The following is a 15,494-nucleotide window of genomic DNA, read 5'->3' as shown; positions in this document are numbered from 1 at the left end:
ACACAGTTTGTGTCTCGCCATTCTCGCTTCGCTCTTCGGCGAAAAACCATTCCCTCGCACTGCCTCCGAATCTCCACCTACGTGGAAATGTCACTTGACTCGCATGGAACCAAAAGGTTTCGATTCTAGGCGAGAAAAGATGAGCGATGTAGAGAGAACAGTTTTCTTAAATATATAGGTTTCCTTCTCTTATTTTAATATCAAATTTATTATTGTTCTACACTAGAAAAAAATTGAGTTTGTTAATAGGCTATTACGTGCAAGAACTTTCTTTTTTACGCAGTGATATAATACGTGACAATGTAATATTAATGCTAATAATGCTGTTGACTGTACACTGAGAAAAAAATGTGTTGACTTGGCTAAACCTTTCAACAAAATAATAATTTAGTTGAAAGATATTTAGTCAAGTTAACAAATTTTTTTTCAGTGTAGGCATTTTTAAATAAGAAAGACAAACAGACAAATAGTAGCACGGTAAAAATGTTATCTACGATCTTAAACGCATAGCATTCAGTTCATCGACAAATTATAAATAAATGACATTTCACAAAAATTCTATCTTAAAATGCCGATAAAATAAAATGAGACGAAATCGTTTCGATTATTCTTGCATCAGCACGAATAAATAACTGCAACTTATGACAAAAAAAATCGTCTATCTGAATAGGGGCACGAATCAATTGTTCTGAAATAATGTTTATATGATAAAACATGTTCGATCAAATTATACATATGTATGGCGAAAGATGATTATTTAATTTTTTTCTATGCTTAATTGTGATATATTTATAACATGAATAAAATATATAAATTATATGAATAAGGTATGTTTATATAATATATTCATATATGAAATATATATATTTGTAAAACATATAAAAATAGCGAGAGAAAGAAAGAGAAGAATGCAAATGTTATAATATTTTACAAAAAATGTAGTTATTTTCAAAACTAGCTATATTTTATTAGTGCAATGTATTTAGATTATTGAATTTATAATTTCGTTTTTTTTATCAAAAATTATTGTGTTATTTAAAGGAATTCAACATTATGTTAGATACTGCTCCAATAATTGAACGCAATATATGTATTTGTTATATATATCAATCTGCACGAAAAAAATTGAATTAAGATTAATATCCTTCAGAAATAAATTTGATCTATTATTTTGTACAGTACATTATTTTGTATGCTTTGAAAAATCTTAGAATCTCTTAGAATTACATACACTCATATTTATGACGTAAAGACGAAATTTTAAATAACCCTTTGCTTTGAAGAATATTAGCACAATTTACAATAAATTTAATTATGGAATCAAATATTGAATATAAAAAATTAATCTATATATATTTAATTGTGCAAACAATCTTATATAATTATTGTAAATTTTTCTGCAATTTTGCACATATATTTGCTCTCTTTCTCAATAAATTTTTCTGCATTTTTCTAATGTGTAATATTTTATTCCACTCTGTGTGTGCGTGTGTTCTATTTTTACTTACAATTAAATAAATTAAATAAATATTTCATATTAAAGACTTTTTTTCAACTTTCTGTTAATAATGAAGTAGATTACCTCTATACCTCATTACATATCGCAAAAGAATTAACGAGAAGCGAAAGTGCATAAAAAAAAATCTCTCTATTTGCGGTCCATTTGACCAAATCGACTTGTTGTGCTGCGGGTTCTCGGCATGACACAAAAAGTCCGAGTGTATGATTCACCTAGATTTAATCTGAAAGCTATGACACCAAAAGAGGCCAACAAAAGGAGAGATTAATTAATCAACGTTGAATCAGATTCTTCTGAAATGCATCGAGCCTTATCATCGATTCTCGTAAATCTTGGGACAGGATGATTCGCGCAAGAGATAGCGCGAGCGAGCGCGCGCGTACTCGTCGTCGCACTCAAGTTTTCACGCACACGCGTGCGTGTTCGGCTCATTTTGTGCCGTCATCGGCAACGGGTCATCGTCCTCGTCCTCCGCTTCCCTCTCGTTCTCTCTCTATCTCCGCGTAGCCCGAAAGTAAAGCGTTTAAAGAGCACAAGTGCTACAAGGTGGAGACGTGCGAATAATAGGAGACGCATCTCGCGCGACCGATGAAGGCGCATTTTGTGAATAAAATTCTCGCGCAAATGTTTTATTTTTTTTTGTTTTTAGGTGGTTTAGATAAGCATGAATTTCCCCCCTATACTGTGATTCATCGTAAGTATACAGCCAGCACGAACGAGCGCGATAAATTCAGCCGCATCGTCTGGGTGCGGATAACGTGAATTAATTAATTGTGCCAGAACAACTTTCATTTTGATGTCGCTCTCGCGGGAGAGGGAATATATGTATGCGAATGTGCTGTGTTGCCTCCGGTAATATTTTCTTTCTCCCTTACTATATATATGTACTATTTATCGTCTCTCTTCGATGTAGGTACAAATGAAAATTATTATATCCGAATTATCCGCGTATCTAAATTAATTATCAATATAGGCCTGAAAATTCGTCATTGCGACTCAATCTATAACTCACAATCAGAAATATAATCCATATATATAAATACAATGCATTATGACACATTACACATGAGAAAGCGCATTTTGCTAATTTTCATAATAGATTGCATTATTAATTGTATGCATCTATATCTCGTACATACATTTGTGTAGTAATATATTCTGTTTATAGCAATAAATTTATACCAGTTTATCGTTTTCGTTGAAATGACTGTCAACTTCTATTCAAAATAAAACCTCATTCTTTCCTAGACATGTTAACAATGCAAATTATATATGATTCTTGCGTCCTTCCGGTCGGGGATTCTCCACCTTTCTCTTTCTCCGTCACACGCTGTGTCTTTTTTTATGAGACATTTTTCGCATCGAGATATTCTTCCAAGGACGACCTCACCAAGGAGCATTTTTTCAAAGTGAATCACCGGTCTTCTCTGTTATACAGGTGAGAAAAAAGAAGTCTTCTTCCCCTTCTCTGTTTCTCACACAAAACTCGACTTAATTTAATATACACTTAAATCTGCCAAAGTAATTTTATCTTTTAAAAATATAAATTTAATTAATCAAATTCTTCAAAAAATATATATATATATATAATTTAAAAAAAGTCCTTTCGTACAAAATTTTTAAAATTTTATTCTAGATACAAACCGACCTCTCCATATCTTTATATATTCCATCGAAAAGAATACATTTTCTATCGCACATAATTCTTGTATAAACATGCAATTTTCATTGTAACTTTTTAAATCGTTAAAATTATTTTGCAATATGCACGTGCATGATACGAAGTAAGAAATTTCGAAATGGCACGTCTATATCATAAAGGAACGAGGCAATAATATCAATTTGTGCGTCTGAATATTTCCGTAAGATATGAAACTGGAATGACAAGTGCAGAAACTTCGTGTCGCGAAAGACAACTTGTGTGTTTTATATATATATATATATATATATATATATATATATATATATATATATACAATATATGTATATAAGAAACGGAGAAAGGCAATTTTTATTTCTTCTAAGCATTTCTGCTATGTGATTCACGACGCTGCTCCTGAGAGCTACGCCGATTTAATATCGCGGGTCAATTATTATCCCCCTTTTTTTGCAGCGTCAAGAAAACGTTTATCGCATAGCGTCTTTTTAGCGCAAGGAGCCTTTAATGCCGAGAGGTGTAAAAAGGAACACGAGTATATATTTATCGCGAGAACGCAACGCAATGCCACGCTACGTATCACCTTAAACATGAAAGTTTCCCACGCGCGTAATGTGGTATAGATTTCTACAGGACGGATATACGAAACTCGCGATAACGTACTTAAAACGGAAAACAGAAGTGTGGTGTAGCGTAGGTCCTGACAGATAAGAGTTATATGGATTACTCAAACGGGAAGTACGATAACTATATAGTATATATATATATATAATTTATATGAAAATTATATGCGCGATCCTTAGGTATGTGAAACGATGTGGAATTTGTTATATACATATTATAAAATATATATTTAAACGGTAAAATAAATATTGGTATTTTAAATGTTATCAATTATCTAAACATTTTCGATATCATTTTATCTCCTAATGCTGTGTCCTAAAAAAATACTCTAAATTTCTTGGAGTGAAAACCGAACAATCTCATTCCAAAAAAATGAAATTTTACTCCAAAAAAGTGAGATTCCATTCTTGGAGTAAAATTCCACTCTTTTGGAATGAGATTGTTCAGTTTTCATTCACTCATTACTGGAGATTATATTAATATATTAATATAATCGCTAATCTACTAATTTTGTTTATTTTCGCATCTTTTTTTCTGAAATTCCAGAATAAAATTTTACATGGATAATTTTCTTAAAATTAGTATTGTAACACTTTTTATTAATATTCTCAATGCGGTAATTAACGTTGTTTATTTTCGAAATCATTGTCATTGTGAACTAAATGAAGCATATTAATTTATCGAAGAGAGAGATTCAAGATGTGAGAGAGAAATTATTTCAACGAATTTTAAGACTGCTTATCGGGAATAATATTTAGGATATATGCACAAAAATTTTCGACGTTGCATCGTCTCTTTTTCACGGAGATATTATTTACGCATTATTAGCATTTTCTTCTTTACGTCCCATAATTTTGACGCCTACTCGTTAATTTAAAATATCACAGAAAAGGTCGTCACGCCACCGTGAAATCGATAATTGGCGAACCGCAGATATATAATAGAATGGAAAAACATACGAATACAATCAAATGTCGGGACAGTTATGATAATACGAAAGAAATAATATATCAAATTATTCCCCGCTATAAATATTACGTAATACATAATAAGAATATTATACTTTTCGAGTAGCGTGACGAGACAAATAATTTTCAGGTTACTCACTTTGTAAACTTGGCCGTATGTCCCATTGCCGACCACTTCTATTAGCTCGAAGATTCCAGCAGGCTCCTGAAACACAAGTGGTTAATTAATATTCGGAACATATTCTACACACTAAGTCATAAATTATTTTTTGGCGAAAAATAACATCGCGTTCATTTTTTTTCGATTATCGCTTGCATTAAAAAATTGCGAAATAAAATAAGTTGATTGAGTAGTTCTTAAATAAAATTCTCTCGAGAAAAATATAATTAATAAAAATAAATATAAATAAAAAAAAAAAAAAAAAAAAATATTGAAAAGTGAAGAATATTTTCTACAATATAATTCTTTCTTAAAATTAAGAAAAGTATTTTTAAATACTTGAGTAACAATCCCACGAACTGATATTACATCTTGAAGATTAAAATCGTCCAATGCATAATCGATAGTAGAGATAATATTTGAAGAAGTTTTCAAATTTTATCGATTATGCTGCTTATCTTCGATTCAATGTATCGTGATGATTTAATCTATTCTCTATCGAATAAAAATAGACGCTTTGCGTAAGAAATTTTCTCTTTAGATACAAAATTTAATGCGATAAAATAAATAAAATATTTATTTCTTAATCAAGTTTTCTGTTTGTAAATTTACTAAAATCGATGTCAAGCTCAAAACGAGGAAGATGAATCACTCATACTTTTTTAAAACAATGAAAAAACGAGAAACTTAATTCGAATCTTCTTTCGCAAAATAATGTGTCACATTGTCACGACACATCATTATCATGTCATAACATTTCGAAAACAATTGACAGGCGAAATTTCAATCTTCTTATAAGAATTCTTATAATTCACATCACACTTACATGCGAAAAAAGTCAACATCATTTGCAAAGAATATCGAAATTAATGCAATTGTATCAACTCTTGCAACACTGTCAATAATGACATGCACGATTGCATCCAAGACAAACAATCGTTCGAATTTTTCCGACATTAACGTCGCGAGAGAAAGAAAGAGAAAAAAAATTGAAGGAGAACGTCATCCTCGTCGGTTCTCTCTCGCGAGGTTAATCACCACGTATAATAAGACGCGCGTGACACCAGGCGGGTCCAGAAATAGGAGGGGAAGGGAGTCACGGACGGGTTCAGGTGGACCGGAGTCGCCGGGTCAACGCGATGCACGCGGTTCGCTCGTCCTCGCTTCGTGCAAAACGTCAAACGTAATCCCAGTATTTACGAACCTTCAGAGCGTTCAGGTCAATGTCGTCGAGCGAGCAGTTGACGCTCGGTGCCAAATTATGCGCCATCTTGATATACGCCACTCGCACTCCCTCGCGTTATCTCTTTCGCTTCTTGAGGCTCGCCGATATTGGACGAGCGGAATCTGTCGTTCCTTGCCTCTTCCCTCTCTCTCTCGCTCTCTCTTCTCGGCTAGCGAGCCGAAGAAAAATACAAGAGAGTCGAATTTCACTCGCGCACCAACAACTCAACACTCGCCGAGGCGAAGCACTCGGCTAAGGATAGACCCGACCGACTCTGTCGCGACACTCTTCTCGAACTACGATCCGCAGGGAGGAGACACACGCGGAATGGTGACGGCACGGCACATGGCGCGCGCGAACACACCTAGGAAGTGGTCCGGACTCCGTTCGGGAACCGTCAAACCGTGCGGCGTCGCGCCTCCATCTCGCGTTTCGTTTTCCTTTCTCGGCTTTTTTTTCGGTGCACGAAGGGTGCGCCAAGTTCGATACAACGCGTACTCTCTCTCTCTCTGTTCCTCTTTCTCTCTCTCTTTATGCGCCGGAGACGACGACGACGACGACGACCGAGCCCGAGACGCAGAGAGCGCCTAGCACGACTGGATCACTATATCGTCATAACGGATGCGAGAGGAGAGAATCGGAGCCGAGACGAGACGAGACGAGCCGAGTCGAGTCGAGCCGAGCCCACACACAACGTCCCCTTACATCCGTCGACGACTGCACCGTTGTGCACCGCTGTGCACCGCCACGGGTCGCGCACGCCTCTCCTTCCTCCTCAGGCTTGCGCACTCAACCTCGGACCTACCTCCGTCTCTGTCTATCCGTCTTTGTTGTTCGTGCGATTGCACACCGCTAAGCGGCCGCTGACGTCAGTCATTGGGCTAAACCAACATGGCGGCCGAAAATCACACACCCAAGAATCCGCGTTGCTTCGAACTTATATATATACATACGTACTGTCCTTTATATTTATGTGCATATGCAATACATACGCAGATTCTTGGTAGTGTTGGTCGGCAAAGCGATGCCTATCGTCGCGACATCTATTCGTTATTAATTGATTAATTAGCACACACAAATACAAAATTGTATAATATATAAATAGATGTTTTGATATATATATATATATAAAAAAAAAAAAAAAAAAAAAAGCGAAACTTATAAACTTCCTTGGTCAGATATTTTAAATTATTCATATATATATATTTGATAAAAAAAAAATATTTATATATACACTATTTTTTATATACCATTCATGTATGCTACAAATATTAAAATAAATTAAGCTATATTATCATTAGGATATATATGTATAAATACATTGACTTTAAAAAATACCTTTTCTGCTTTTCATATAACAATAACAACTTTAATTATATTACAATTCTAATTACTACTTTCAGCAAGTTAATTAGCTTACCTCATCTTAAAATTTAAAAGATAAATTTTACTTTATAACAATAGCAACAAATTATTACCTTAATTTTTGATAGCATAAATATATGAGATACTGCTTATATAGATATTGACTATTCTTTCTATCTACATACATACATATACATATTTTATATATATATATATATATATATATATATATGTGTGTGTGTGTGTGTGTGTGTGTATCATAAGTTTCTATAAAGATCTGACGTAGTATTCAACATAATGCTGCCAGCTTCCGGACTGTGCTCAAGTCACGAAGGAGCATCTGTACAGTTTGTTTAGTACGAGGCTGAACGTGTGGATCTAATGCAAGTTCATCTGGATCCATTGCTTCTAGAGCTATGCATTAAATTAATATAATTAACGTTTTGGTTAAATATTTTGTAATACATTTTTTTTAAGTATCTTATTCTTATTACCACAAATTTGCGTTTCTATAGATGTTAATCTCGAATCAAGATGGCATTGAAAATGTTCTATATGCTCCAACAATCTCATTCGGCATTCGGTTGGATCAATCGGTGCTTCTGGCTCCGGTATAAAAGGTTGCAGAAGAGCGGAGACTTCATTTTTAACGTCGACTATACTCGATTCTTGTCGAATGTTATCCATAAGCGGCCCCGAGTTGAGAGAAAGACTCCCAGAATTATCATTCATAGTTTTATCAGCTAGTAAATCGTCTATATATCGTCGAAAGAAATTATTAAAAAACATTTTATTCTTTATTTTTTTTTATTTTACTACATTACTGTACCTGTGTTTTCCGTTTTAATATCTGGCATAGCGATGTTTCTTTCCTTTATGTCTTCCGAGTTCGTTAATGCTTCCAAAAGTATGTGACTATCTTTCGAATTCATGAAGCCTTCCCTTTTATTGATAATTCGAGATTCATCAGAATGTGTGCTATCTTCTTCCAAAATTTTCATTAATTCCGAATCCGAAGCGATTGATTTTTCATCTTGATCATCCTTTATAGATAATTTAACATCCGTTTTCGTCTCAGCACGTCGTGGAATCTCCGAACTCACATCGGTAAAACTTGATCCTGCCTTCACTATTTCCATTACTGGTATTGGTTCTATATCTATTTTTGGTATTTCCATTTTTTCCCAATTCTTGGCCCAAAGATATAATTTGGGATGATCTTTTTTTCTATATAAAAATTTAAACAGGTTACTTGCTATAACACACATAGTAAATGTCAAACAAGCAGACATACTACTTACTGCGCCACATTAATTTTTACGCGCAAGCTATGAAGAAGTTGTTGTATTTGTAAAAGTGCAGCAACTAAGTCATAAGAACGCTTCAACATTGCAGTCCTCTGATTGATTATATTCTGATTTCGAGTTCGATTAGGCAAACTAAAAAATTCGAAAATCAATATACAAATAAAATTATATTATATATAAAATAATATGTCATATGAATAATATAAAAATTACCTTGGCAATTTTCCTTCCTTAATCCAATCCTGATCGTGAAAGTATTTCTTAGATGGCCGTTGCCGATACGGATGTTGACATATATAACATATGTATTTTTCAGGAACATCCTTTTCCCTTTCAATCGCATTGCAGTGACCGTGTTGCCAGCAGAGACAAAGATCGCACTGTATCATTAGACCATCTTCTTCCATAAATCCACATGTACAATTTATTATTTCTTCTCTTCGAAGTTGTTCCACCTTTATCATTTCGCCATTGATCATCATCATCACACCTTCGCTCTCTATATGATAATAAATCACATGTGCTCGTATAAAAAATTTATACAAAATATTCATAATGAAGAAACATATATGTTGAGATATATGTATGCTAACTGTGTATAAAGTTCTCATAAAATAAAATGCAATAAAAAAACAAAAGAAAATAAAATCGGCGATATCTGAAATTAAAAAGCAAAGACAATAAAAGATAAAAAAAATAAACAATGTACCTTCTGTATCATTATTAATATCTGTTTTGATTATATCCCCTTTTAAGGGATCGCCTTTTTCAATACGAGAATCATTTAGTTGACCTAAGAAACAACAGAAATAATTCCATAGTGTAAATATTATCAAACATATGTTTAACAAAAAACCCGCATATCCTATTTGTATATTAAATTAGAAAAAAAAGCACATCTGGGAAAAATTAAAATAACTGCATTTTGCATAAATGCATAGCATTGCATTATAAGGGGCGCAGACAAAACACTTGCACTTACTGTTCTGACTGTTTTCATCACTCTTTGAATCGGATTTTCTACGGCTATATCTGTACATAAGTGCAGCAGGTCCTTCAGCATCCATAGCACTGTCATCTAGATCACCAAAACTGTCAGTAAGATCCGATGTACCTATGTAACATACAAAATATCAAATGTTAAATATTAATTTATTTTTATTCATAATTTAATAAAATTTTAAAACTTGTGATCAAAAAGTAAATAATAAAATGTGAAAGCATTTTACCATGTCGTTTCTTTCCTTTAGTCAGTACATCTACATTGTGTTCGGAGAGTTGTCTCTTCTTTTGGTTCTTCGTACGTTCAACGTGCGTCATTTCATCTAAAGATTTTGTTCTATCACTTTTTTGCACCTCTGATGTTGTGGATGGCCTCACAGGTAATAATGTTTTAATTCCACCTTGTGCCTTTTCTTCTTTAACTTTCATGTCAAATAATGTACCAGGAGACAATGCACAAGTATGTTCTCTTTTCTTCTCTATATCGTCATCTATTTCCATACTATGATTAGATATTGAAGACATTGTTTCAATTTTCATATCTTCCTTCTGCAAATCATTGCACTTGTCCATTTGATCCATTTCCTCTTCTAATTCTGGCATAATTGTGCCAGGTACTGAAGGAGACAATGGTGACACAGTGTTCAATGTTGATGATTTTTCCGAGACAGATTTTTTCTTAACAAATTTGTTTATTTTGTCTAAGAATGTCGTCGATTTCTTGGGAATAATATCATCTATGGATTCTCCAATCGTTCTTGCATAAGCCAAATCTTCAACTTTTGGAGTAGAGCCCAGAAATTTGGAATATTCAGGATGATAATGCTTGATGTGCATTTGCAGCAAATTTTCTTTTCGAAAGTTTTTATTGCATCCTTCCTTGGGACATTTATAGGCGCTGTCCTCCATTTCCACACGAAGTCCACCACGAAGTCCAATGAAAACGGCTATTTCAGAATAGTAATAAATAAATTACATTAAAAAAAGCATTATAAAACATTATTCACATAGCATACATTTATTTCTCTTATTATAATTATAAAAAATTATTATTATAAAGAAACTAATTATCAATTTACTTCATTCTGTAAAAATATCTGTACAAATATAATACTTACAATAAATCATCTCTGATGAATTAGAGTAGATTGTAAAAGACAGATATTGCAAAGATTAAAAAGTGCGATACAAATTAAAATGTAATATATTGTAGAAATCTTACCACCATCCGTAGCAGGTGTGACAGGTGTTGAAATGTTAGGTGATGTAGTGATATTTGTCACTGGCAATGTATTCTCAGGTGTCGACAATGTTTTCGTTTTAGGCAATAAAGTTTTAATCTTCTTTTCTGGTGCAGTTTCTTGTTTCAAACGATTTTGTGCATGATTTCGTTTTCTACGATGTATGCAGAAATCAAAATTTTCAGGATTAAAATCATATTGCCCTTGATTCTCCATGAATACTCTGATGTCATTTCTGGATCTGAACTTCTTCCCAGTCTGCTTACTTTAAAACAAGAATGTAATTATGCACAAATTGTATTATTTAATGATGGCAAAATAAAATAATTATATTTTTTAACTTACTGTATGAATATAACATCCCATTTTCCAGCAGATGTGCCACTTCTTCTCTGTGTAAAATGTTTTTCCCAACCAGGAGGTAATCTTCTATCTGGCACTATTATAGTGCGACGTGGTCCTGAAATATAAATATTCACATTATACATTAGAGCATTGCAATATGTTTATGATTAGAAATAAAAAAATGTATCTTGTTGAGAAATAAAACTTGCATTGTAACTCACCATCATTGCCATCTACAATATAAGATTCTGTTCCTTGCGGCTCTCCATCAATCCATTCAGGACCAACCTCTTCTTCGTGATCCGTGTCATTTTTAGGCAATTCCTTCTTACTTTTCTTCGAATACGATTTAATTTTTGAGGGAGTACTTTCAAAGCCTCTTAATAAATCTGTACCTGGGTCGTAACAGGCACCAAATAAGGTACCATCTAATTCGACCTTATTTTCTACAGAACTTTCCACACTTTCCTTGACAACAGTCTCCTCTCGTTTTACTGCTTTGTCAGCATCATTTTTTGTACGTTTTCTCGAGTGAGTGTTAAACAACTCCATAACTGTATGTTTCCGTTTTTTATCCCTTCTTTCCTGTTTGCTGCCTATATATCCTTCCAATTCACTCAACTGCTATTTAAGTAAAATAAAAAAATCATTTTTTTATGATAGAAATTTAACATACTGCATATTGTTTGTTATATACATGTTCAAATTTAAGAAATCTAGTTCTTGCTTTAGATTTCATTACATTTTTTTTATACAATCACGACTTATATTGAATGAGAATAATTAAAACTTATATAAAAAAAAAAAGTTATCGAAATTGCAAGATCCGCGATACATCTATAAGAGAGCAATCACGATAAATGTTAAATGTCAAAATAAAGATATCGTTCGATTTCACTGACTCGGGCAAAATTCCTTCGACATTTACGCGATCCGTAACAGTCACCAAGAAACAACAACATAACCTCAATCTGACGATTCGTACCTTGGTCGGAGTTTCGGCGATCTTGGTCATTTTCGACGACTTGACGACTTTCGCATATCCATCATCAAACAATACATCATACCTGTCTGCGGAGAAAAAAAATTCACTTAGGACCGCACGCCGAGGAACACAATTTTCGTCGAGTAAAAAAGATCACATATATAGCCCCCCAAACGTCAAACGGTAATCTACGGGGACGCAGTCCCTTTCCCTCTTACGAGGTTAGGTTAGTCACTTACCGTTCGTCAAGACTGCATTCACTTTGGCCGGATATTTTCTACCGTCCGCCCACGTAGCTAGTACCCTTTCGCCCACTGAAAACTCTCGCTTTGCCTCCCTGCGGACGCGAAATCCTCGAATTACACGCATTGAATTGAATACACAATAAATAATATTCGAAATGAGAAAGCAATGAGAAAAATGTGCGATTCGTCGTAATTCTTTTTTTTTTTTTTTTTTTTTTACGGAAATAACTTCGGTTCGTAACTCATCTGTCAAAGCTAATATAATATATAATAATATAATATAAAATATATATATATATAATTTATGTAAGAGCAGGTATATTAGTGCAAGTAACTATGTACCATTTCTTCCTGTCAATTCATGCAAGACAATATGTAAATAATATTGCATCATATTGCACAACAAAAAAGTTCTACAATCTACTACTAACAATATTTTTATTCTATACATTCGCATAACGAAGAAATAAGATTCAATGTACGTAATAAAAAATGAATTTTTTTATTTGCATATTCCATTATTTCAAATATTTGGGGGATGACGAATAGATGTTTATACCATCACCTTTGCAGATGTAATTAATGTATATAAGGATCAAATAATTTTCTCTATTTTACTCTTGTTAATCACAGTGTGTTAAACAAATGCTACTAAACAATAAAACTATACTACTATTATTTCAGGTACTACAAATTTCATCTATTTACTAATAACACAATTTTCACTTACGGAGATGGCAGGATCCAAGTTTGTTCACTTTAAAGAAAGATAAAGAATGATATAAAAATGAAATCTGAGTCTTTGAAGAACATAGAAAAAATTAGATAACCTGCGTGAGTTATCGATGCAATGTTTTAATAATTATATTTAATCATTAACTTACTGTGGTGGGGTTTGCAATACACGAAGTCTAGAGCTATCCATCGGTATCCATTCATCAAATCTCGAACTCCATTTGTCAAAATGTATTAAAACTTCTCTTTCGTCCCAATCTGTTTCTACCACTTTTGCAGAATACCTATAAATATCAATTAAAACATTTATTTTACCTCAGTTATATCACTCATTGATTTTTAAATATATAATTGACATTTTAAACACCCAACACTTATTTTCGTATCGCACAATGACTTTCACAATTCTTATTTTAACATTTAATTATTTTGTTGAATTTATATTCAATAATACTTGCCACTTTTCATTAAAGTCTTTTGCTTCCAATTTAGCACCAGGATAAAACTTTGTGCCATCGCGGTTTAACTTTGGTTTTAATTCTTCTGATTTGTCAAACTCCTTGTCACTACATAATTTAATGTTTTTTAATTCTTCCTTTATTATTAGATCTTTAGCATCAGCCTTCATTGTTACTCCTGGCTCAACGATACCAAGCTGCATCGCTACTGTATTTACTTTACTATCCGAATTTTCAATCAACTTGTCTTTCACTGGTGTCACAATTTCTTCCTTCAAACTTGTCATTTTGCATTCATTATCCACTTCCGAATTATCAGGGAGATTTAAAGAGTCCGCGGACGATTCAGGTCTGGAGTAACACGTTTCACCACAACTATCATATTTAGGGGTCCTTGCTTCTGACAATAATGGCGAGGCAGAATGTTCCAAATTTAATATTTCTGAATTAATCAGATCCAAGTCTTCTTGTGCATAAGATGTAGAAGATTTCACTGACATAATCACTGGGTCTGCAAACAAAAAAAATCAATGTTAATTCAATCTACCAGTAATTATATGAAATATTGAAACACAATTTAATCCTTAAAAAAAAAAAAAAAAAAAACATTTTTGTCAAAATAAGATCAAATGGCCAAGGAATTTGTCACTAAAAGAATTCGGAGACACTTTATATAACTCGGTGAAAAATGTTTTGCCGCCGCGCGAGTAAGGTACGATTTTTTTGTCAGCAAACAATCGGTAGACAGCTAAAACATTCGAGTGTCGCTCGAACGATTCGATCGCGAGTATCTACCAACACGAGCGTGTAATAACGAGAAACTGTTTGGAGAAAACCACGGCATTGTCACTTGGGAAGAGAAAAAAAAATGCTCTCGTAAATTACCGGTATCGCGCGTGACTCGCGGCGTGGCTCTCAACTCGAAGCTGCCGCGTATAAGCATCAAACACGATGCGACGAATCCCGCGCGGGGTACAAGCGGAGACGGAGAGGGGGGGAGAATAAAATACATGGCGGAGCAAAGAGCGAAGCGGCGAGGGGGAGGGGGAGGAGAAAGAGCGAGAGAGACGGGAGGATGCGCGGAAGCAACTACGTTGTGCGTTTTACAGCTCGCAACGTCCACTTGGCTCTCGTTGCACGAGGCGGATGGTCGTAGGCGACGCTGTGACACTTACCGGGATGATTGTCATAGTCCTCGAAGACCGAGGGCACGCTGCCCCTCTTGAGCAGGAACTTGTGACCGCCCCGCGCGGCGTGGTCGTAGTCGGCGCGTTTGAAATGCCTATGGCAGACGACCTGGCCCGGCGTCGGCTTGAAACTCTCGTCGAATCCGCCGCTGGTCAACCACCTGTCCCTAAGCGCGACGTCCTTGGGAAACTTGTGCAGCGGCAGTCCTTTGGCGCGCGCCTCCCGCACGTCCGCCTCGCAGCTACGCACGCAGCATTTGCGCGCCATTCCCATCGCCCCCGACGATACCCTCCTCCCCACGGCACGCGAGCGCGGTATACGCCGCTTCATTTATACATACACAACCCGGCCGCTACATGGCAGCGTGTTTTGCGGCGACACGAGCCGAGCGGAAGCCGGCGGGCACCTCGGGATTTCCGCTGATCGCCGCCTCCGAGTTCGCGGGAATTCCCGTCGTACGATACGAAGAA

General features: G+C 34.8%; 2 protein-coding genes across 14 annotated transcripts in view; both read right to left on the bottom strand.

The window, feature by feature from the left end:
- The window catches only part of msn (serine/threonine-protein kinase msn), a 28,340-nt gene extending 21,160 nt beyond the window's left edge, over positions 1-7,180 (bottom strand). For 2 of the 9 annotated variants that reach the window (XM_029302719.2, XM_029302699.2), the window contains exons 1-2: positions 6,133-7,177; positions 4,908-4,973 (exon numbers count right to left, since the gene is read on the bottom strand). In XM_029302719.2, coding sequence (XP_029158552.1) covers positions 4,908-4,973; positions 6,133-6,198 — 132 coding nt within the window. In that variant the 5' untranslated portion in view covers positions 6,199-7,177. Of the gene's footprint in view, positions 1-4,907; positions 4,974-6,132 lie in introns of all 9 variants that reach the window. The other 7 variants (XM_029302726.2, XM_029302731.2, XM_029302702.2 and 4 more) reach the window with 6 other exon arrangements.
- A 318-nt stretch (positions 7,181-7,498) lies between these two features.
- On the bottom strand, positions 7,499-15,439 carry MBD-R2 (PHD finger protein MBD-R2). 5 transcript variants are annotated; one of them, XM_085485599.1, is made up of 17 exons: positions 15,012-15,439; positions 13,837-14,347; positions 13,528-13,662; positions 13,374-13,400; positions 12,638-12,735; positions 12,399-12,484; positions 11,635-12,034; positions 11,414-11,528; positions 11,050-11,333; positions 10,055-10,774; positions 9,808-9,939; positions 9,535-9,618; positions 9,039-9,324; positions 8,820-8,957; positions 8,348-8,745; positions 8,013-8,273; positions 7,499-7,932 (listed from the first exon to the last, which is right to left on the bottom strand). In XM_085485599.1, the coding sequence occupies exons 1-17, from the start codon at positions 15,352-15,354 to the stop codon at positions 7,808-7,810; spliced, it is 4,143 nt and encodes a 1,380-aa protein (XP_085341725.1). In that variant the 5' UTR covers positions 15,355-15,439; the 3' UTR covers positions 7,499-7,807. The 5 variants fall into 5 exon arrangements, with proteins under 5 accessions (XP_085341725.1, XP_085341727.1, XP_085341724.1 ...); XM_085485598.1 differs by having other exon boundaries at positions 7,500-7,932; positions 11,635-12,037; XM_085485602.1 differs by lacking the exon at positions 15,012-15,439 and adding an exon at positions 14,722-14,794 and having other exon boundaries at positions 7,501-7,932; positions 11,635-12,037.
- Positions 15,440-15,494: the final 55 nt, after the last annotated feature.

This window comes from Nylanderia fulva, unplaced genomic scaffold (genome assembly GCF_048542155.1).
Source record: "Nylanderia fulva isolate GAGA-0341 unplaced genomic scaffold, ASM4854215v1 Scaffold38, whole genome shotgun sequence".
NCBI lineage: Eukaryota > Metazoa > Arthropoda > Insecta > Hymenoptera > Formicidae > Nylanderia > Nylanderia fulva.
Note: the sequence above shows the minus strand (reverse complement) of the source record. Positions and strands in the feature narration are given on the sequence as shown.